The sequence below is a fragment of the Mercenaria mercenaria genome, chromosome 7 (assembly GCF_021730395.1).
Source record: "Mercenaria mercenaria strain notata chromosome 7, MADL_Memer_1, whole genome shotgun sequence".
In the NCBI taxonomy this organism is placed as follows: Eukaryota; Metazoa; Mollusca; class Bivalvia; order Venerida; family Veneridae; genus Mercenaria; species Mercenaria mercenaria.
Genome location: NC_069367.1, coordinates 47594976 through 47619786, shown reverse-complemented (window position 1 = coordinate 47619786; position 24811 = coordinate 47594976). Strand labels below are relative to the sequence as shown.

The 24811-nt window shown below is 32.9% G+C and overlaps 1 protein-coding gene across 2 annotated transcripts in view; it reads left to right on the top strand.

Annotated features, from left to right (window-relative positions):
* Positions 1-24811, top strand: part of LOC123555869 (arylsulfatase J-like) — a 142246-nt gene that overhangs the window by 20045 nt on the left and 97390 nt on the right. For both annotated transcript variants that reach the window (XM_053548344.1, XM_053548343.1), the window contains exons 3-4: positions 9913-10096; positions 21818-21996. In XM_053548344.1, the coding sequence (XP_053404319.1) occupies positions 9913-10096; positions 21818-21996 (363 nt within the window). The remainder of the gene's footprint in view (positions 1-9912; positions 10097-21817; positions 21997-24811) is intronic.

Here is a 24811-nt window from a genome sequence, read left to right as displayed (position 1 = left end):
CCGACTTAACTATTCTACACAAAGTTGCAAGTGACTGAGTTATTAAAAAGGTGATAAATCTTGCAGTATTGTAATAATGAATAAGAACGATTACAAAGAAGTGAAACGATATTTGAGTGATTCTATATACGATGAGAAACTTACTGAAGACCCTAGAGAACAAATTTATTAAAATGTTTTTGCATGTGTTAATAACATGTATATTAAGGACGAATTTGATATTTTTTCCGATAATATTAGTACCGCTCAGTTCACATTTTACCTAAGATCCATAAGGGGTATGATTATAAATTTTCACATAATTATCTGGGTAGACCAATTGTCGCAAGTTGTAATTCAGCAACGGAAAATATATCTGAGTACATTGACCGTGCGCTGAAACCTATTATGCAGTCTGGTCCTTCTTATATTAAGGATACTAAGTGACTTTATTAAAAATTAAGTCTGTGAAGCAAAATCTTTTATTTAGTTACTCATGATGTGAATTCACTGTTTACCAATATACCGCATTCTGAGGATGTGCAAGTTTTTCATGGATGTAATTAATGATAGTCCTAAACTGTCTAAGTGAGAATATAGCTGAGTTGATACACTTTGTTCTTGAGAATTACTGTTTTCAATTTGATGGTGAGAATTATCGTCAGTGTACGTGAACAGCACTGGGTTGTTCCATGGCTCGCGCATTCGCATCTGTATTTATGGGAAAGTTTGAAAACGACTTTTAAAATTCAAGAGATCTGAAGCCGACACTATGGTTCCGATTATAGGACGATATCTTCTTGATCTGGGACAATTCATATGATGAACTTTACAAAATCCATTAGTGTCATTTATGAATTCAATACTTCAATAAAATTTTCCCACGCTGTTTCTCTGGAGCATGTGGATTGGGTGGACTGTTAGAAAAACTGATTCATTAAATATTGAAACAATTAAACATTTGAAAAAAAAAACTAACATTCATCTATATGTAGAATATTCTTCTGGTCATCCCAAATGATGGAATAGCTTTTAGCCTAGGTATTTCTAATAATGACTGTTTCTAAAACTCAATCAATGAATAACGTGAAAAGCATGATAATAATAATTCTTGCATAAAACTGCTGTTCTTGTCACTTTTCGGGGATGTTTAAACAGGAGAGAAAACGTGTGTTAACAGAGAGATTCACGCGCTCGCGTGCTGTTATATCACATTTTAATATATGCGCGTTCTGTGGCGAAGCTAAACGTCATTCGTCCCCAAAACGGATAATTCAAAACTAAATGACGTCAACGTTAAACAAACAACTTAAACATTCCCGCGCATTTCATGGAAATTTAATGACGTTGAGTGAGATTCTATTCATTTATCAGTTTTTACGCGTTTTATGCTAGAATAGCGTTAACGCATGTTCGTTTCGTGTTATAAGATCTGCAGAATCCCTCGGAATACGTTGGTACACTCGCCCTACCAGGCTCAGGTACCAACCAATCCCTCGGGATTCTGCTGATGTTATAACACGTAAAAACATGCGTTGTCGCTATATAATAATAATAATAATAATAATAATAATAATAATAAAATAATAATAATGATAACAATAATAATAACAGTTATAATGATAATAATAACAATAATAAGAACGATAATGCTAATGATGATGATAATTATTATGACGATGACAATGATGCTGATGACAGTAACGGTGATGAAGATGATGCTTTAGTTAAGTGAGTACAGAATCAACGATGACACTTTTTAATGCATACAGTTTGTGTTGCTAAAGGGTTATTTGTCTGATGTGGACCTTTATTTATGGAAGCCCTGGAGGGACAATTAATTTCCGTACTTCCCACTTCTGACTTCTAACTTTGGCACTTCTCACTTCCAACTTCTGATTTCCAACTTCCACACTTCTTACTTCCGCCTTCCTGACTTCTTACTTCCCTCTTCTAACTTCCGCACTTCTGACTTCTAACTTCCACACTTCTGACTTCCTGACTTTCGACTTCCAACTTTCTGACTTCCTACTTCCAACTTCTTCTCTTTGGAAGTCGGAACTAAGAAGTGTGGAAGTTGGAAGTAGGAAGTAAGAAGTCAGGAAGTTGAAAGTCAGAAGTGCGGATGTTAGAAGTCAAAAGTCAGGAAGTTGGAAGTCAGGAAGTTGGAAGTCGAAAGTCAGGAAGTTAGAAGTCAGAAGTGCGGAAGTTGGAAGTCGGAAGTCAGGAAGTTAGAAGTCAGAAGTGTGGAAGTTAGAAGTCAGAAGTGCGGAAGTTAGAAGAAGGAAATAAGAAGTCGGAAGTAAGAAGTGTGGAAGCTGGAAATCAGAAGTCGAAAGTCAGGCAGTTGGAAGTCAGAAATGCGGAAGTTAGAAGAAGTCAGAAATGTGGAAGTTAGAAGTAGGAAGTAGTAAGTCAAGAAATTGGAAGTGAGAAGTGCAAAAGTTAGAAGTCAGAAGTGTGTTGTACGGAAATCAATTGTCCCTCCAGGGCTTCCATGTTTATTAATTGATATAAAACTGAGTAATCTTGCATAGCACGAACAACATGTAATGTTCCAGGTAAATCTGTCTTGGTTCAATTTTTACAAGTAAATAGGGTAATATTGTGCGGGTTTTATAAGAGTTTTAATAGTATATATGAAAATACCATTAAAAATAATACCATCTTCACTTTATCGATTTTCCTGCTACGGTATCTTAGTACTTTTTTTCCAATGTTATTTTCTAACAAGTATTCATACATTTAACAATTTTCATGATCACAAACTGGAGCTGAATGAGGTCTAGTTAACCTCAAGTTATTTTTCTCTTTTTTTTCCTTTTACGATTATGCACTTCGTTGAATAAATCTTGAATAAAAGTACATTTTCCAGGTACGTTTTTCTTTTTTTTTTCTTTTACGATTATCCATTTCGTTGAATAAATCTTGAATAAAAGTACATTTTCCAGGTACGGGTTGTTTTCAAATATGAAACCTGCTTTGTGGGACGGGTGTCTATATAACACCCCACAGTTTCTATGGAAAGGACGTAGCATTGATGATAATGATTTGATCATAAAATTATCATAAATAAGTCTTAGGAATTTTGCAAAGACATCTAAAATATTCTGTTCCTCTACTCTCAGCATGTTGCTTATTTCCAGGCAATCAATTAATGTAATTGATAATGTCATGCCCCCTACACTTGTCCGTTACATTCATCGCACATATCACTTACAGATCTGTTGCAGATTTTCTCTTTTGATAAGGGTAACCATGTATCACATGCCCATCGAGTTTTTATTCTTATGCAATGAACTGCAAAGAAAAAAACTTCGTAAAGAGATGCTATAAAGCCATGGTGCGTATACATGCACACATTTCTGCATAGTTCACGCAAGTGTATTCAAATATTTAAAAGGGTGATACTGACAGTCCAGTTTGTTTAAGAAATAATATATCTCATTTAGTGATTTGTCGCTGAATAAATCATTGTTTGGAGTTGAAATGCAAAGGAATTATATCACGAGGGCGAAGCGAATATATATGAGATATATTATTTCGATTCTAACACGTTACATGCGACGTTAAAGTACATCCTTGACGGCATTCAATACATATTTGCCCGTTTTCAATCATCGATTTCTTTTCCAGCGCGCCGCTATGCCGTTTGACGCCATGACGTAATGATTGTGACGTCAGAACAGTAAATTGTTGTATAATAACTCACTGTTTTCAGCCTTCTTTGTTTAATAGGAAAATGAATCGGACCGTGTTAGAATGTATGTTCTAAGAGGACTAGTAAAGAATAAATCATCACAACGTTATTATCGTGACGTCACGTCGAAGTGATATTTAGCGCCATGCATGCACCTAGAAATAGCGCTTTCTAATCCTTTTATCAAATGTTTTACTTAGTAGCATGTTTAAAACGAAATGTCACTTTGCACAACTGTCTGAATAAATTTACAAACATACTAAGCTTGTTATCCGCTTTGCAGAATAATTTGCCATCATTTTCGGCTAAACTGAACTTTTCCGCAAGACGTATTACCTTTTTCGGTCCTGGTGTGTATAAACAAAGGAGCGTGATGACCTACCATTTTGCGCCATGCATACGCGAATAAAAAAAACTGCTCTATTATATTGATCTATATTTCACAACAAAATCATATTAGAAAATTAATACTTTATACAAAAACACTGCGGTTATACGTCGGGCGTAATAATTTCACGAGGGCTGTACCAGCGTAAAATTATTACGTCTGACGTATAACCACTCATCGTGTATAATAATGTTAAAACACAGTTTTGCTACAAATTACTTTTCAAATATTGAATGTATTCGCGGAATCATGATGAAATATCTTAAAAAGCAAGACAGTAAAATGTGTCTTTCCGACACAGTCAATGTGTATATATAAGCTAGATATAATCATGTATGTTTTAATAGGGATTAAAGTCGTAGAAAAACTGACAATAAAATCATAAATAATTACAATGCATTTATCAAACCTTACTTTTTTGTTTGTTTTGGGTTTAACGCCGTTTTTCAACAGTATTTCAGTTATGTAACGGCGGGCAGTTAACCTAACCAGTGTTCCTGGATTCTGTACCAGTACAAACCTGTTCTCCGCAAGTAACTGCCAACTTCCCCACATGAATCAGAGGTGGAGGACAAATGATTTCAGACACAATGTCGTTTATCAAATAGTCACGGAGAACACACGCCCCGCCCGAGGATCGAAATCGCGGCCCCGCGATCCGTAGACCGACGCTCTACCTACTGAGCTAAGCGGGCGGGTTATCAAACCTTACTGGTCCAATGTATTTTAATTTAGACATGGAAACGTATCTCTCTTTTTTTCTACATTTGTGTTTTAGTATTTTTGTTTAAACAAAATTCACTTACTCTTAATCAGTTCGATTGATAGCTGTTTCGTATTGCTTTTGTTAATCTTTATTTTGTCAGTTTGTTACAATACTTTTATTCCGTGAGGATCCTGTTATTATTTTCACCTGTATCTCTTTTTGCAGTACCATATGTGTACATGTACTGTTATGAATTCATTTTAATTTTTGACTGTAATTGAAAACATCTGTTTTGGATCGTTTATGTATCAACTACTGACAAATATAACAAAACCAGTGGTCGAACCTGCAAATGAAATTTAATCAGCTTAGAAAAATATATTATTTTGTATTTTATTGAAATAACATATTCTGAAGTTTCTCGGAATAAAAACACATGCTAAAAACTTAATTGTAAATTATTATTTCTCTGAAATAGACTAAAATATACATAACAATGAAGCAGAAAACAGGTAAAGCAGTTTATCAGTAGTATTATGTTTCACCAGCAGTGGTCAGCAATTAGTTATAGCTAATTCATGCTGAAAATATAACAAAGAGCACAAAATTGTGCTCTATTCTTGTAAAATTTCTTACATTGTAATCGTCATATTCAGTGTATCATACACAATTCTTTGAAAACATGCATTAATGTAATGTATGTGAATATCTCATTCTTACAATTTTAAAGTATATTACGAAGGAGAAGAAAAAAGAAGATCGGCACAAGGTCCTTTCTACAGAAAATGTGGGGTGTAATATAGTTTTCCACCCGACAATTAAGTTTTTCTATCAAATAATACCATAAGTGTAAATATCACCTTTCAACCTAAATCAGAACAAAATGCTGTAGCTTCACTGGCAGCGTATTGGTTTACAGCTTTTTTTCAGTTTTCTTTTAGGAAAAAGCGGAGCTCAACGTTTTCATCAAACATTTTACTGAATTTTTATGTGACTACAGCACATAAAATTGGGATGATTTTTCTTCAAAAGCTTTTTAAATGATTTCAAAACATGCAATTCTGTTAGTTTTATTAACTTTACTTTTGCTACTTTTCCTACCAAATTTTTCCAACCCCACCCTCCCCTCCTACATTTTAATGAAATCAGGTATGTTTTCATCTGACATGGCTCATATTCTGCAACATGGCGACATTTTTCCTACTTTTTGTTTGAACTATAGAGAACAGCTTGCATGATTTGTATAAATATTGAGATATGTCGGGTAAAACATATCCGACTACAACAAATAATTGTACAACCTTGTTAACACATTACAGGCTTCATTTCTTATCTTATATTATTCTTAAAATATCTCATCAGAAGGTACCTTTCAGTGCAATCTCGGTATATAAAATGTATATGTTGCATGGTAGTAAGAAGGTCAGAATTTGTATCAAAATTGTTTGCTTTATTTAAGATCGAAATAACTTTCCGTAACAAGAATATGTATCTATCTTTTATATAACCATGCACGGCGGAGATAACACTCACAAAAATGTCTCCTTCATTAAAATGACGTTATTTAGCCTGATACCGCAGCACACTTTTACGAAAAACATATTGAAAAAGGTCTTTAAGCGCAAGTACAATATGAATTTTCCAAAGATTACCAAATTTAAATGCGAAGTATATGAATACGATTATGCATTTCACATCACTTTCGTATTTCATTCAATACCAGATTTGGTATGAGTGATAACTAATATAAATTGAAACTATAAGTATGATTTCATGAAAACCATTGATCGATCCATTGATCGATTCGTGAAATAAAAATGGAAATTTTAACGTTTGATTGCTTGATCGGTCAACTTAATCAACTTGGGGTTCACTATGCATTTTAATGGATTTTAGTTTTTAACTTTTAGAAAAAATATACAATATATATGTTAGAATAATGCTGGTCATTTTCAGTTTTGATAACCATTTTAACATGTAATTTTATTCAATAATGTTTCAGAAAATGATGCATATAAATTTAAAGTACATTGAGGCGCGCGTGTCTTTAAAACGTCCGAAAAAATTAAATGAGTATAAAAAAAGAATACAATATTTGATATATCAAATAAATCATTTATTGTTGTCATTTTGTAGTAAAATACTTCTTCAATGTATTGTATAAATTTGATGACTTCAAAACACAGCAGTCGCTTAAAAAAAAGAACGTTCATGACTGTGCCGAAGACGGACTTTTCACTGAGTTAGGCGATCCAGAGTCGTAAAAGGAGGATATGAAAAAAATGATAATATATGGAATTGAAGTTTACTTCATCGCAAGAAAGTAGCAGAACTAAAGGCCTAAACAACATAGCATCATAGGTCTCCCCACTCCTCCTCTCCTTTCCCCGCTCTCTGTCATTAAATAGTTATTTAATGTTCAATAAAGACATAAAATTTCAGTGCACAGAATAAGCAATTTTTATTTTATCTCTTGAGATATTCAGATATCAACTTCATGCCTTAAAAAACATTGAAAGAAACCTTTAACTTCGAAAACGTAAGTTTCAAAAGTAAGTGTGTTTTATTGCACAGAATTGATAAAGACTGGCGATTATAAGCTAAACTATGGAAGCCCTGGAGGGACAATTGATTTCCGTACTTACCACTTCTGACATCTAACTTCCACACTTCTCACTTCCATCTTCTTGACTTACTACTTCCTACTCCTAACTTCCACACTTCTCACTTCTAACTTCCGCACTTCTGACTTTCAACTTCCTGACTTTCGACTTCTGATTCCCAACTTCCACACTTCTTACTTCCGATTTCTTGACTTCTTACTTCCTTCTTCTAACTTTCGCACTTCTGACCTCTATATTCCGCATTTCTGACTTCCAACTTCCTGACTTCCAACTTCCGACTTCCACACTTCTTACTTCCGACTTCCAAAGAGGGAAAGTTGGAAGTCAGAAGTGCAGAAGTTGGAAGTCGGAAGTCAGGAAGTTAGGAGTCAAAAGTATGGAAGTTAGAAGTAATAAGTGCGGAAGTTAGAAAAGGGAAGTAAGAAGTCAAGAAGTCGGAAGTAAGAAGTGTGGAAGTTGGAAATCAGAAAGCGAAAGTCAGAAAATTTGAAATCAGAAGTGTGGAAGTTAGAAGTCAGAAGTACAGAAGTTAGAAGTTGGAAGTTGGAAGTCAAAAAGTTGGAAGTGAGAAGTGCAAAAATTGGAAGTCAGAAGTGGGAAGTACGGAAATCAATTGTCCCTCCAGGGCTTCCATACTAAACAGATAACTTTGTCTTTGTTAATGAATTAACGTAACAAATTGTAAAACTTGTGGGACTTTATATACAGGTACATGTTAACGTAGGCAAAACATGGGGCTTTATTTATTATACTCTCTGGCCACATTTTGATTAATGCTCCATGGTGAATGTCCGACATGCGACACATATTCTTTTACATAGTAGGTCAACAATAACAATTACTTTTAAAAATGTTTACCAGATTATTTTAAAAAAAACACTTTATGACTCATATATGAAATCACACAGCCGTGTTATCTGACAGCCATCTTTTAATTACTGGGAAATGGTCAGCGATACTTGGATCATTATGAGAAAAAGAGTTTTGTATATGAACGATACCTATCAACTGTCAAGTCAAAGCAGTTAGGTTATTATTTATGCCTCGGACAAAGTAATATAACCGTTACATATTAAACTATTGATGTAACTGGCGATATTTATGTACGTCGTGTTTTGTCTTCAAATGTATATTACATAAATTATTAAATATTGTTAGAAAACATTTTTTCAACAATGCAATCAGTTTGTTTATAACGTGTTGTGAAAAAAATTCTCTCATTAAACATTGCTTACAAAACGTTGTACATCCTTCAAGTTTGATACAGGATATTTATTTTCCATGGCATACATGACCCTCAACTGACCTGTAATATAGCGCAGTCGATCACAAAAGAGTACAAAAATGGGGTGTTATATATTACTGGTAAAAATACGGCTAATTGAGAGATTAAATATTGGCTTGTGACTGCTAAGTATAAAGGGAGACTGATGCTAAAAACGTGTATATTTGGTTTCCATGTAGAACCTACTTGCCTCACATTTGTTCACGATGGATTGTATACTAACAATACAGCATGAAAATTTGGTTGAGAAAAAGTGGGCTGTTATAAATAATATATATAAAGCGCTTGCCGTCAACTTTTCAGTTTATATTCTATTCCCGTAAATGTGATTTTTTTCTCACATTTATTTTATATATATATAAACGGAAGAAAACTTTTTTAGGAAATTCGGTTTTGGTTTAACATAGTTCATTACTGTAAAAATACGACGTATCAAAAACGACGTCGCTTATGTAAATAATAAAGATAAAACTGTCCTTTTCGTCGTTGAAATAGCAGGATTATATGAAATTATTGCATACCTTCACCGTATTTGTAGAACTGTAAATATCATTTAGCATTCAGAAATGATACAATATGTTTCTTTCATCTTGCGAAGGGTAGTAATACTTTCTTTTGGCTTGTAAAATGAAAAGATGTTAAATATCGGTGTACAGTTTCTAGAAAATTTTGCTATGTATTCATCATTTGTATTATTTACATAAGCGACGCCATTATTTAAAACGTCGTTCTCTGACGACGAAATCATAATAATCATCTTCTGATGATACATGTTAATGGTAAAACCGCTCGTAATTTTAGACTACTCAATTATATTATACCATAAAGACATTTCCCTTTATTTTTTCCAATTTTATTATATTGTCCGTATTGTTTAACAACAATACATTTTGTATGTATGCATTATGTGTGTATTTATATTGCAACTCTGTAAATTTTGTTTTTGAATAAAGCCAATGCCTATATATGTAGCTGTGCACAAAGCAAACTGCAATAACTAACATTGTAAAAAAATATATTATTACCTGTTACAGGTTATAATTTATCCATAAAGATTTTTGTCAGTGTTTGAAAGACAAATTGTGTGATATCAACTGGAAAATAGATTGTCCCTTAATATCACTATTATTTCAAAAACATAGCTTAGAAACGCGTGGTTCACTAATTAGACAATAGACAATAATTGTAAAAATACCAATGCCAGTATTCATTTCTGTTTCCTTTGTTTAGATTCATACAGGTTTACAATGGGTTTTATGGCCAGGAACGCCATTAGGCTTGGCGCTAGATAATCCAACAATTGCAGACAAGATGAGAGAAGCAGGTTATGCAACACATATAGTTGGGAAGTGGCATGTTGGCTTTTACAAAAAAGAATATTTACCTACATATCGGGGCTTCGACAGTTTCTTTGGTACAGTATTGTATTAAATATCAGAGTTAACCTGCAAAGGAACTAACGGGTTTTATTTTCAGGCTCGTTTATATATTTTCCAAACTTGGGATGGCGTATTTATACACATTGGAAATACAAATCAGGATTAAACTTAACAATTTTATATGAAGCGTTTCTGGTCTTACCTTAAAGCTTATATTATTATACATTCTTCTTTTAACAAATTCCACAATGTGCGTGAACAACTGGACAGGCACAACATCTACTAATAACTGTAGCGCTTCATATCTCATTACGTAGGGCATAAATTCAGACTACATAGAAAAATTACACTGGTTTAGATTACTTTGGAATTTTATTTAAAAATATTTTAAATATTTAAAACAAAACAAAAAAAAAACTACACGGTGATTTTCATTTTGTTGACCGCAGTAAATCAAATATTTGATTTTGTATACCCGGTGTTTTTATTCATCTCACTGAAACATTCACATTCTTTCTGTGTGTTTGTGTATGTGTACCTATTTGAAAGTTGGCTTTCGAAGGTTGATTGTTCTACCCAGATGTCTACTTTCATCTTGATATGTTGTATTCAATGCTTCTTAATGGCCGTCTTATACATTCTATCAATAATCACCACAGGTTTATCAAAACCAAAGAAAAAAACAACATAATTTGTAAGAAAACCAGACATAAACAAAGTTCTTGTTTACTTCCATTTGGACAATATAATAACGTAATAGCATAGTCAATATTTTCATTCAAGTGAGGTTTTTAAACTGTGGGGTGGGGTTGTGGCAGTTTGATAAAGGTAATATAAAGAAAACGAAACATTTGGTTTAACTTAACTACTTATCTGAATATTGAGTACTAATTTAAAAAGAAAACTTTTAACCATACAAATGCATTAATTCGTCTTAACAATTAGATAATCCGATTTACATCTAAAAACAATATACATCACATCTGACGTTTTTTCTATAACTTTTGGCATTTTTCTTTACTAAAGTACATCTTTGATCAACTTTGATTGAAATCGGAGTCATTACTTCAAGTTCTGTCAGGTTACCAGCGATTCTATACTTAAACGCAAAAGAAAGTGTGCACGTTTTAAATTTAAATATTCTCAGTTCTAAAAAAGGTATCCTTGTACTATTGATCTTCCTTCAATTTTACGATAAAAACTGGGTGGAGTCAAGATAACTAGCGATAGTAGACTTTTGCACGATTTGCACGTGCTGCCCATAGGAAATGTACATGCCTACAAAAACGTGTTTTGTCAGTTTTCTAATATCTCTGGTGAAAGGAAAAACACATTAGATTTCAAATCTGAGCTGTAATAAAATCACACGACTTGGTGAAACTCAACGAATTGAAGCATTAACAATGCTTTAAGGGGATGGCAACGTTATTTACGTCAGCAGAACGTTTGGGTGCCAAAGTAATGCCATAATTCTTTTGCACCAGCAATTTCAGCAAACATGTCGAGTTGCTGTACGCCATAGATCCAGCAGACCTCGGGTGTCAACCGCTACTCAAGAATGGAATAAAATTCCTCGTGACGTAATTATACTGTTATGTTAGGCCTAAGCGTTGCCATATCAATGCTTGAATAAATAGTAGATGTAGTCACACACGATATTTAAACAAAATATTGCTTGATTTGAGGAATAGGTTTTCTTTACCATCTGACAAGAAAGAGATTTACAACTTCCGTTTTAGACCTCTGTTGGCTTTGAATAGCCAAGAATTCCCATAAATGTCAAAATTTTGAAAATAATCGAAACACATCAAATTGGCCATAACCTGCACTAAATTTTGGTACCAAACATGACATACTTTTAGACAAAATAATTTGCTTAAATCTAATTCAGTTGACGAAAACCTGAGTGCACACTTTCTTTTGCGTTTAAGTATATAACGGATTTGTATTATTTTTTGACCATCACAATTTTCTAATGGTAAGCAGTTAGAGGTATCAACTACAGGGTTCACTGTCAACACGGTTACAATCTCGGCACGCTAATATACGAAATGAAAACGACAGAAGTCATTTACCTGCGTATTTATAATGAGATTGGGTTTTGGCAAAACAGATAGACGAACATTTTAGTTCTTTCATTTGGATTTTTTACTTTTCATGCTCTTAGATATTTTCCAAATATTTTAATAGTGAACAGTAATGAACGAATATTTAAAGATACGAATATTCGTTGACATCCCTATTTTTAACAGAAGGTGTCGGAATCTGAATAATTTAGTGAGTGGTATCTTATAAAGAAATTGAGACATTTTTTTCTAAATATCCATTCTTTGTTGTGAAAAACTCATATGTGTTTGCTTGATAAAAGGAGCAAATGTTCCAATTATCTGTTATCGATACTGAGTCGTAGGTTATTGTTATTTGTTTTATTTAAATAATTCAAGTTGTTCTTATTTTGGAAACAATACGTAATTGCAGTGATATTTGTCATAGAACATGAACCAACGCCCATACGATTCGATAGATTAATGATAAATAGCCGATTTGAAAGGTTTGAATTGTTAGTACCGATACATTTTTCTAAAAGGGTAGTATTGTAATCGAGGGCAAATTTACGCTTAATTTGAAGACAATTGCTTTGCGAGCTATGCGAAACTTAGTCTAGCACTGTTTTAATCATGATATATTACTTTTGAAAAATAAATACATCAACTATTGATCTATGTTAACAATTTACATACGTAATAATTGCCTTTGTAGTTCTTTTGCAAATATTCTTATACCCTCTCCTTTATATTCTCAAAATGAGAACAGACTCCTCTTGTCTACATTTCATCAAGCAAACATAAATCACAAATTAGGTTTTGCATAATAACTTAGATAGATGATACCAAACAAAAAGTAAAATGTATTGAATACATACAAGTAAGCGTTCACTTGAATTTCAGGTGTTCGTTGACTTCGTACATGACAGATAAAATTATTCTTACTTCAGATGGAAATTCTAGTATATTATTTAAGTTACAAGATGAAATAATGTAAAAGTATTATTTGTATTTTGAGACTGCTATGAAAGTTCATTTTGTTACTAGAAAGACCTTTATCATTTCAAAGGCACCTATTAGAATGTTTAGATTACGAAATGTATTATAGATTGCATTGACTTAGATAAATAATATATGAACATGTGTAAATTCTCCACAATAAAAAAGAAGGTATTTATCACAATAGTCTAGCGGAAAAGAAATCAGATATATTATCCTATTTGCTTATTTTTTTAAATGCTCACAGCATATCTTGAAGTTTTCAAAACATTAGAACCAGTTCGTTTTTTCAAACAACTGTGTTGAGTGGGGATAGCGAAAATAAAGTTTACACTATACCATAACAGTTCCTTCTTTATTTCATATAAACAATGAAATCTTGAGACTTATTTTCAGTACTTTAGAGCATTTCAATGATATAAAAAACATATATGGTCATTTAGTATAACATGTCTTCTTATCAAAAAATAAAAATATTGACATGTTATCTACATAAAAGAAAAATAATCGGTTCTGAAAAAATCACCCTCAAAAAATACTCCAAGAAAAAATGCCGTTTAGAAATTACGCTAATGTAGACATTTATTCAATGAATAAGACTAAAACCTGGAAATTAAAATGAAAATGGTCTTTTCTCAATACAATAAGCAATAAATCTAAGCCAAAACTATAACTGCCACATCCTCATATGACTCTTTATTTTTTTGGTTTCCCCAGATCATCTTTTTTATTTTGATGATACATGAAAGTGCTGGAATCTCCCATGATCTTTTTAAAATCTTTCTGATATTTCTTAATAACACAATCTTACCATATTGGACATTTAGCATTTGATGGATTTTCATCTAAATTGTACATTTGAAAAAAAAGTCAAAGGAAGGATTTATATTCTTTAGATATACTAAATTCAATTCGGATTCTGTGTGAAATATTAAATGAATACTGATTGGATTTAAATTTGACCTGAATAGGATTTGGAATGTTCTTGCATATTAGGATTGGACTTTATGTCTAGTTAACATTTTTCAGGTATCTGAATTGTTACTTTCCATAATAAACTTTGTCATTGTTAATAGCTGCTGATTTGTTTTTTTCATACATTTATCATTTTAAGTAACAGGAATTGTTATCTTTAAAAGTAACGGAAATTAGGGGCTTGTTCGGAATAGAAAACTGACTCTTACACTTTTTAATTTAAATTTTGAGATTTTTCAGCCAGATTAAACAGATTATTTTGTATAAAAAGGTCTTGTGCTAAATTTTGGATACTCATACCATCAGCTATCAATATATGAGCCGTGCCATGAGAAAATCAACATAGTGGGTTTGCGACCAGCATGGAGCCAGACCAGCCTGCGCATCCGCGCAGTCTGGTCAGGATCCATGCTGTTCGCTACGGTTTCTCTAATTGTAATAGGCTTTGAAAGCGAACAGCATGGATCCTGACCAGACTGCGCGGATGCGCAGGCTGGTCTGGATCCTTGCTGGTCGCATACCCACTATGTTGGTTTTCCCATGACGCGGCTCATATCGTTAAATATTGATGTGCGTTCGGCTGAGCCATCCCGTGAAATGTTCTAATAGCTAGGAAATCTGATTTACGTTGACTTGCGAAGCATTATAACGATTCTGAAGTAATGTCATCAGTGCTCAAACAAGAATTTAGAATATTATGGTTCAATACTTCATGGATGGAGACATTTTTATTCATCTGTCACTTGTTTGTAAAACCCAGTTCGATTTGAATTTCAAATAAGAGAAGAATGAATTTGGTAACACGACAAATAGTTAGAATTCAAGAGAGAGTGAGACAGAGAAGAAAAATAAGAGGGAAAGGGAGAGGGAAATAGAACGAGTACAATTTGAATTAGAAATGAAAGCGTTATAATTGGCAAGTAGAAAAAAGGGCCTTCTCCGAGTTCTTCTCACTTTGATTCACCTAACATATAAGCTTTATTCCACCTTTTCAAGAAAAAGTAGTTAATTAATATTGCATGCATTTTGAATAAGTAGCGGACAATCTTAAATGGCCAAGGGAAAATTGAAGTCTTAAGTTACAAAGTTTTTTCACTGGCAAAGCCTACTCTCTGTAGATCATAACGCTAATTATGATGTTGTCAAAGAATTTATCTTGAAAACTAATGAGCTTGTTCCTGAGGCATACAGGCAAAGATTCTGAAATTGTAGAAGGGCTTCAGAGCAGACTCATGTTTATGCTAGATTTGCTGATGATTATACTTTAGCATGGAGGTTTATGAGCGATTTATAACTGATGGTTCTGTATCACTTATTGTTGTTTCTTACCAGTCTATCCCTATTAAAATCTTATGGAATACCAAGCTTTCCAATCTTTTACTCGTGCAGATGTCCTGTCTTTTTCTGAGATGACTTCTTCTGGTACCAACGTACTTATTCAATGGGTGGAGTGTGTAGTTAGTAGTGTACCCCACCACTCCATACTATTTATTTAACCTAATATTTGGTTACTTGCCCTGTGACTGTGGTTGATAGACCAGATTAATGTTGTTATTTCGCTTGAAAATGACACATCTTCATTGAATCTGAAACCGTATCCGATTGAGCAGGGAATTCCAGACCTTTTGCCCTCCCTCGTTTGCAGTTGCCCGCTAATAACTTGCTGTCAAGGTCACAGCTTATTCAGATCAACAAAATGATCCAGAGATTCTATTATATTTTTCAAATGGCTGTTAGAGAAGAAGGAACTTCACAGGTCCTTGTCTTCTATTTTGTTTAACAGGGGTTTTTAACGAGAAATTCGCAGCCACCTGATGTCTTTGCTGATGATGAATGGACAGTTTATTACCAAATTATGGTTCGACAATTTTATTCTCAAGAAATTTTAACTTTTGCTCATAACACGCCCATGTTACGTCATAGTGGTGTAAACAAAACATACCACATAATCTTAAATCATTTTATTGCCCTTATTCTAGCTTCAGCTTAAATAGATCGCTACAAAATAGTCCTGTACTTACACATGCCTGGACACTGAAGTAAATCCTTTCAATTCCTTTGAATAATATAGATTAATACAGTTTACGTTTACTTATCAGTGTTAATGTATTAAATATTACAGGAGTCCACTATTGGATGCAAATACCATTAAACATGTTTTAAAACCCTGTAACATATCCATTAAAGTAGGAAAAACCGTTAATTAACCCCATTAATTCTTGCATCACTTTATTTAACAGGTTTCACAATATTAATGGGTTACATGTTAAAATACTATTAAAACTTCCATTTTTGACTATGAATCATGCCATTAAAAATTTAGTTTGGTAGCTAAAAAGATAATGGCTTTGAAAACATAGTGAAATCCTGTATATTTTGAATTTAACAGGATTATTCATGGCCCTTAAATTTGATTAAATGCCCATTTAATGTTCAGGTTCTGTACGATTTCATTTGAGAGTAAACGTAATGGCTCTTAACAGCAATGTGATACCCACTAAATCCTACATTCTGTAAAATGTGATTCGTATATTTTCTCTTTTTTTTTGGTTTTTGGCTTGCACTCGCATTGAATGCTTATAATTCCATTTCCATATTGTTCTAAAATGGATTTTTTTCACAATAAATACATTCCACGCACACATCGTCTATAATATATCATGATGTTATATTTAGTTGCATTGAAGTTATTTCCCCTGGATGCAGTTACGCCATTCTTTTCAAATGTTTGCAAAATTGTGTTCCTACAAAAAAATCGGATTTAATTCAATGAAAGTCGGATGAAAACATATTAATTTATTTGATAACATCAATCCTCATTATCTTGGTAAGGGTTAATACGTATTGATGCCTGCCACTTCTTCTGTTTTTCGTTTTTCCTGTCCAAATAATCAGCATTTGTATAAGAAAATGGGTGGGGTAAGGAATTTACATTATAAAATGTGTTCAGACCAGTTTAGATTTTCAAATTTTCCAATCCTTGAGTAGTAAACTAAGGTTTATAGAGAAGTGAATAGTACACATGATTGTCAAGATTTACAGTCTGATTTGAATTCATTTGGGGCTCGGGCAGATCAATCGCTTCTTCGTTTCAATTAATCAAAGAGATTGGTATGCTTGATTGGAGAGTAGTGAAGCTACTTGTGATGCAATCCCTATAACATTTGCTCTTAGTTGTTTAAGTGCATGCACCTGAGCACATAGAACTGAAGTACAGCTAATTGTGATTGCCCATTGTGCGCTGACATTGTCATCAACATTTGCTTTTTGTATACACCTGATGCCTAATCTCTGTACCAGTAAAAACTTGGTCAGAATGTTTGTCAATATTATAATGTTGAATAGTTAAAACTACCCACATGGTCACTTGATCCATTAAACCGGTACCTGTAAACCCTTCTCAGTACTGCACAATACAATACAATATCCATTTATTGAGTCGGCTAAACGATGTAATCGTTTTGACGAGTCCTTGCTATCCAGCGATTCTCTAAGTCTAAATGGACCAAATAACACAGTGAAGCGATGTAGTTCCATTAGATTTCTCAAACTTCAAACAGTTCACTGCAAGAATGAAATTAAGTTGCGTGAATTCCCTTTGCTATGACCAATATACGATGTAATCTGTCATATTTATGACTTGTAATTGTGCAATACTCGAATGTAACTCATTAAGCATAAATGTGCATTTTATGAATTGCGCAGGCTTACAAAGCTTGCGTAACATCCAGCGAAAGACAAAAAATAGTTCCACAGGGCTCCAGATAAGATGCGTATTAGCGTAAATTACGTATAGAAATAATGCAAATACGCATGTCTAATAATTTCTAAACGTATATAAAATTACAGAAATTCACACAATGCTTTTTTAAAAACAAAATCTGAATCATCTGGATGCGTTAGGTAACATAGCCGATCCCGATCAGCCTTAATTCTCCCACATTGAACGTATACACGCATCGTATGATTTCTATAAACTTTGCATGGGTTTCTACACACACGCATGAATTTTGCAGTCAGTAAACGGATAAATTATCGGAAGAAGAAGCTCTTACTGGTTTGTTTAGTTACTACAGATATTAAAAATGATTTTAATTCTTATTTTTCGAGAAATAAACAAATCGGCGAAACATTAAATTGTATTTTCTTATAGTTTTTGAAATCGAAAGTAGATCGTCTATGTTTGGCGAAATGAAACAACTTTTTTATGAAAAGATTTAAATAAGAGGTAATTTAACCGTAAACTTCAATGTCAGATACTGCCAATTGCTGCTAAATGTCTTCGTATCATCACAATTTGTAAAATATATTGTTCAAACTGGAGAAAAGTGTAATCGTATCCGGATATAATATTTTGGGTAAATATCGAGCTGTGTTATGAAATTTTAAGAAAAAAAACTAAAAACAAACTGAAACTGGTAGACTATACTGTCAGTACATCAATCATTAGCCGACTCAGGCCATTCAGGCCTTTGATTTCCTCATTTCATATGAACATATGACAGAATAAGGATACAATATGACAATGTTTGTAAGAGACTGTTACATGTGTTTACATTACAAAATAATGAGAGAAAAAAGAAGAAACAAATGTTCTTCAGGCATTTTACAAAACAGTATATATGTATAGATACTATTACATGTGTAGTAATACGAAGTTTAAATCAATACGGCAATTATCAATATTAAGTTGATTATCTTAAGATGTCTAATTCTGATGGCAAATTTTCATGGCCCTTAATTTGATATACCATTGAAATATTACGAACCCATTAAAATTGAATCTGACATATTTAATGAGACCATTAATCATTTTTTTTAAATAATTAACGACCATTAACAAAGTATTTAAAAAATGGCCTCATTAGTTCTTACTAATTTATGTGGAATTAAGGGGTACTTTTTAATGGCACATTAAAAATTGTTCATGGAGTTTTAAAGTTCCTGTTAACATATTTTAATAGTTTATTTTAAGCAGCTTTTCATGGCCAACAAAGTCATTTTAACAAGGTATATTTTACCAGGGTTTTAATATACTTATTTATGGCTTTTTAATGTATGGCATTAAAACTATGGATATGAAAATCCCATTAAATAGTTAGAAGTAATTGGTGAATTTTAATGGTGACCTGTTAAAACTCTGTTAAAAACGTTTGAAAAAAGCCAATGTCATGACCCTTTTAATGGCATGTGCATCCAGTAGTGGTCATAAAAATAATCCACTTTAATATCTCAAATTCTAGTAACAAAGTGATATGAAACGAGTGCACAAATCGACATTAACTCAGTTGATTGACAGCTGACTTCTGTATGATGTAATAGCCTTTTCAATATCGGTCAGTCAGGTGAACAGAGGATAAAAACAGAAACAAGATGCAAGATGCATCTATCGAACAACATATAATTTTTAGTCAGCAGCAGATACGATCAAATGAAAAGCATTTCTATTTTTTCATTTTAGATACTATATAGAACATTTTAAATAACAGCTCAAACAAGTTAACCTTTTCAACATTATTGTTCGTATATCTGCCGATCTCAACTCGTTTTTCATCATCGCAATGAATATAATCCCCTCTTTTTCTTTTGGCAGTTTCCTTAATAACATCTTTCACATTTTCATTCGAAATTTGCACAGATTCCTCACTCGTGCTACGTGAAGGTAAGACAGTTTCCAAAGGATCACTAGGTCTTTCAGATTTTCAGATGTAAAAAAGCTACGTATGAATACTATGCCGGCAAAATTAGTAATGATTCAACGTGGGAAATAAAATGTCAACTGCTCCGTCGAATATGACCAGTTGGAAGAGGTGCGTGACAACTGTTCACGAAACTTTTCATGCATACATGTTTTGCTGTTTATAGGGCTTGGGGTGGATTTATAATTAAAGGGTTCAATAAAACTATGTTTTCGATAATACTATAAATGTAATAATGCCGTGATACTTACCTTTGTATACTAAATATATGCACTTGCGACTTCATTTTCGCGGGATTCGCGATGGATATGATTCCGCGAATATTTATAACCGCGAAATTGTCTACGTTTTGCAAAATGCGAAAAATAGTAACCGCGAACATTTCTAGGTTTACAGTAAATCTGATTTGTCCGAATTTTGTTTATCTTAGCATACATGTCAAATGGTAGTCAAACCTAATCAGAAAATACCTTATGCACATGTTCAGTCGAAAATGGCATTTGATGAACCTTTAAAAAGCAAACGCATTATTTTAAATGGGGTTCATACGCCGCTTTTCATTGAATGGCACTCATTGAAGGTTCCATGTTCACCGCCGTATGAATACATCTGCTGGTGCCCCTAAATAATATTCTGATACTTATAACAAGTGTAAATATTGATTTATGCTCAACCCCGGGGCTAGAGGGCGTGGACGGTAGCTTGCATTTCCACTACCGTCCATGAACAGGCTCAATCAAAACGAGCCTGCATCATTTTCGTTTATGTCGTGTTGGGAATCAGTATCTTTTGACAATTATGTACGCTTCTTTTTCTGAAGCTATTTCTTTATGACCCAGTAAGGTCAAATCCATTTGTAAGGTCTTGATTAATTTTCCACATTTTGTTGGTCTCCCAAATTCTGTACAGTCGTACCAAGAATTACATAACTTCGTCATAAAACAATAGAATATTCAGCCTATCATCCGGAAAGTCAATGTGGCTTGGCAAATGAATATAGAATATATATGGTAAGAAACGCCATATGACGACGTTCATGGGGGAAAGCTTCAATTCCAATTTGGAATCGTACAATACATGTATATTTAAATCAGTCCAGTCCATTTTGTAAAAATGTGTTATGTAAATGAGATAAATTAAAATATTGTACATAATATTTACTATTACGCTAGCAAAGTAACAATCGAATTTAAAGAATTTTGTTCCAGATAATCTATTCCATTCAGTAGAGAAAATTACATCTTGAATGTTCATGAAATATTATAAACTTTTAAAAGTATTAACTACTACTTATATGTACCAGTATAAATTCTATTTGTATAGAACAACTTTCCCGAAAGAAACTTGGATGGGAAGACGTTCGTTTTTCTTTCAAATGCACATCTGTCATTATATTGATTTTTCAAAACGTAAAACTAAAGGGACTATTTATTTTGGTATGCTTCGGATGATTTACTGTAAAGAGATTGTAGTTTTTCGACTGTCAAATTTCATAACTAGAACCTTTAGAAGTGAAATAATGGTATCACATTCACTCATCGTGAATTGGATTAATGAAAGTAGATTGTTCCTTTCGCAATAAACTTGGCCGCTATCTATCTGTTTGATAGATGTTAGAAAACAATCGTCCGAAAGTCTTTTCCAGCTTTATCTTGGCTTTAAAGGTTTTGCATTGGCTAACTATGACATTATTTTTTTTTTTTGCAAACATAACGCAGTCAACTAGATAACGTTAGTTAAATGAAGAATTAGTGAATGCCACCATTGGCTTGCTTAAATTATGTTTGCATATTGACCAATTATAGACAAAAGCCAAAGCTTATAACTTAAAAAAGTCAGGAATATTTATTCGTTGAAATTAATCGTTTAAACAGCGTGCTTACGAACGGATGAAAAGTAAGATTTCGTAGCTACATTTGGTCTAAAATGTGTATATTTAGTGTATTGTTACGTTTACCATAAAGTACCATAAAGAAAAGAATAAATTACATTTACAAGGAAGTCATAAATCGTCAATGTGCATTTCATTACATTTAAGGCTACGTGTCAGGACATACGGATTACTATACTTACAAAACGCATCATGAGGACATGAGTGGGATTGACCTAATGGAAAATGACCAACCGGCTAATATTTCCAAGTACTACGGCAAATATTCAACAAGACTGTTTACTAACAAAGCCGAAGACATCATACGAAAACACAACCCTGCAACGGTAAGTCAAAGACGTAGAATTTATTCGTTTGAGATAAAGAACAGTACGTTTCAGGCGTACGAAAAATAGTGACTTTCCAATTAAATAAAGCGATGATACATCGTCTTTTAAAGAAAATCCATATATGCTACATGTAACATACTTTCAATGCAGTGATATATTGCATGACAGCTCAAAGCGTAAGTACGTACGCAATTCGGAATCTATAGTGTCATTCTATGTTTGAAACATCCCCAAAAAAGTTTAAAACGACATAAACATCCATTTGTATAGAACGCATTTTGCATACTTAAACATGAGCCCCAAGGATGTGTTACTTCCTCGTTTGAAACGATCTTTAGTGTAAAACTCACACCAGGTGTCATCCATGCACGGAGTTGTAAGAGTGACTTTCAGTTTGTCATTAAAACCTTGCTGAAAGTTGTCAATGCATTAGCTGCTGTGAGATCCGTTTAACGGGCATGGGAACATTTTTCCTGTACATTTGAGCTGGTTATTTAGAAGTAAATAGTATATACTTTAACGTTAGATTTAGTGATGAAAACGACACCCTGGTCATTGTCATTTCATCTAATACTGTCCAGTACAAAGCCGAAGTGTTAGTTTTCCCTGAAAACACACACAAAGATTAACCGAGAAGCTGTCATAAACAAAGTTTAAAATTTGCCTGCAAATTTTCAATGACTATAAAAGCACAAACTTTAGAGGTTGAACTGTTCTTATTTCTTAAAGAAACTTATATTGAAGTTAACTCATTTGTAAAACCTAGTTGAAAGAGCAATAAACTAAACATTAACAAAATTCAACCATTGAACAAGAACCTTTGCTCAACCCATCATTGATATATCTTTATAGATGGTTAATATAACTTTAAGAATGACTTTTGTTTAAATCTATATAATTCCCAATAAATTGCAGGAAGTCTGCAGTTCCCTATTTAAAGGACACAATGAACATTAAGCGTATCATTGCATTACAGATCATTACTTTTAGTATATTCATATTACATGTTCATGTCTAAGATCAGTTAAAGATCAGTTAAAATACATGGTAATGTCTAAGATCAGTGAAAAATTATCTGCACCTTTATAAACTGCAATACTTAAAAAAAAAAAGTTTATATATGAATATATACGAGAGCTGTTCAAAATTAACGGAACGTTTTGTTGTCAAAAGCCGCATATTGTGTATAATGCATTGTAAAATATATAAAGTTTTTATTCGCATTTTTGTTTAAATTTGGTAATTAATATTTAGTGGATAGGCAGCGTAGAAAGTTTTAATTACCATAGATACTTTGTTTAATTTGGTAATTGATGAATTGTTGAAAGCTTAAATTTACATTGCTACGCAAAACTATAAAGGTCGAGGGAGAAAAATGAAACTTCTTGATTCAACGGTAATGACGCCTTAGATAAAAACCAACTTCTGACGGTGCGCACTGAAAGGCTTTGCAAAATCGTTCATACTGTTAACAGTACTATAACCTTAAACTTAAAGAACTTGGTCATCAAAAGTAATAGAATAAATTTACAAATTAAAATTAATGCAAACTTAATGAAAACATCCCAATGAATTCATGACATAATTAACGTCGTTGAAATATGATCATCATGCGATGGACTCGTGTAAGTGACTGTTTTCGTGGAGGCGTACCTACAAACTGCATGATAATTATCTTGTCAAAGTTGTCGTAAAAGGTTGTGAATCATGACTTTGTATTTCTTGTTTTTCTTCATTAAATTACATTAAAGTACATAAAAGCTGGAGACAAAATTTTCATTTTTTATAAACAGCCTCCAAAACCGAGTGGTTAAATTCACCGACTTCAAATCACTTGACCCCACCTTTGTGAATTCTGGACCGCGCTGGGAATAAAGAATTTTTTCATGTCTAGAGACATGCAGCAAGCTTATGGAAGGTCAGTTCTTCTACCCAAGTGCCCACTCGTGCTGAAATAAGGAGGTGCATATAGGGTTATCTAGCACCGTTAAAAGCTGGAATATCGTTTGACCTATAATTGTGTCAGTGTTAAATGAAACCCACCATATATATATATATATATATATATATATTTAGCTTCTCGGGTGTTTTTCTCCTTGCTCTTTATAGCAGAAGCGGAAATTCTGAATACCTTCTGTCTTGAAAATCATGATACTCAGCAGAAGTATGGCTTAAAGGCATAGATTCACTACTATATAAGTGCCCCCCCCCCCCCCCCCCCAATCCAATATACAACTCCCATCTTATCTGCTGCTTATCAGCGATTATGTAATAGCAACTGATTAGAGGGCAATTAGCACAGCAGGGACCCTAACTAGACCATGAAGATATTTGCAGTGGAGTTGAAAGAAGTTAATTTTTCTTCATAATAATTATAATAATTATTATTTTGATATTTTGTAGATGATAATAACTATCACTTTAATGTTATAATAATGAAAATAGTAATAATAGAAATAATCATAATAATTATTATTATTATTATATTATCATTAGTATATTATTATTATTATTATTATTATATTACATATAGGATGATAAAAGATACAGTAATAATATTGAAAATAATAATGATAATAAAACACTAGTACAGTGAAAACTTCCTGAGTTCTTTGTGCTGATAAACAATATTTTTCGATTTGGAAATTGATTTTCATGTATTCGTGTAATCAACATTATTTGAATATAAAATTGTGTTCCATCTATACTCGATTTTCATTTTCAATATGTTGCCTAAAGGGACTTTTATCATGCTTTGCTTTGTAACTTTGAAATTCACATTCTGTTTTCAATTTATACAAATGTTATTTAC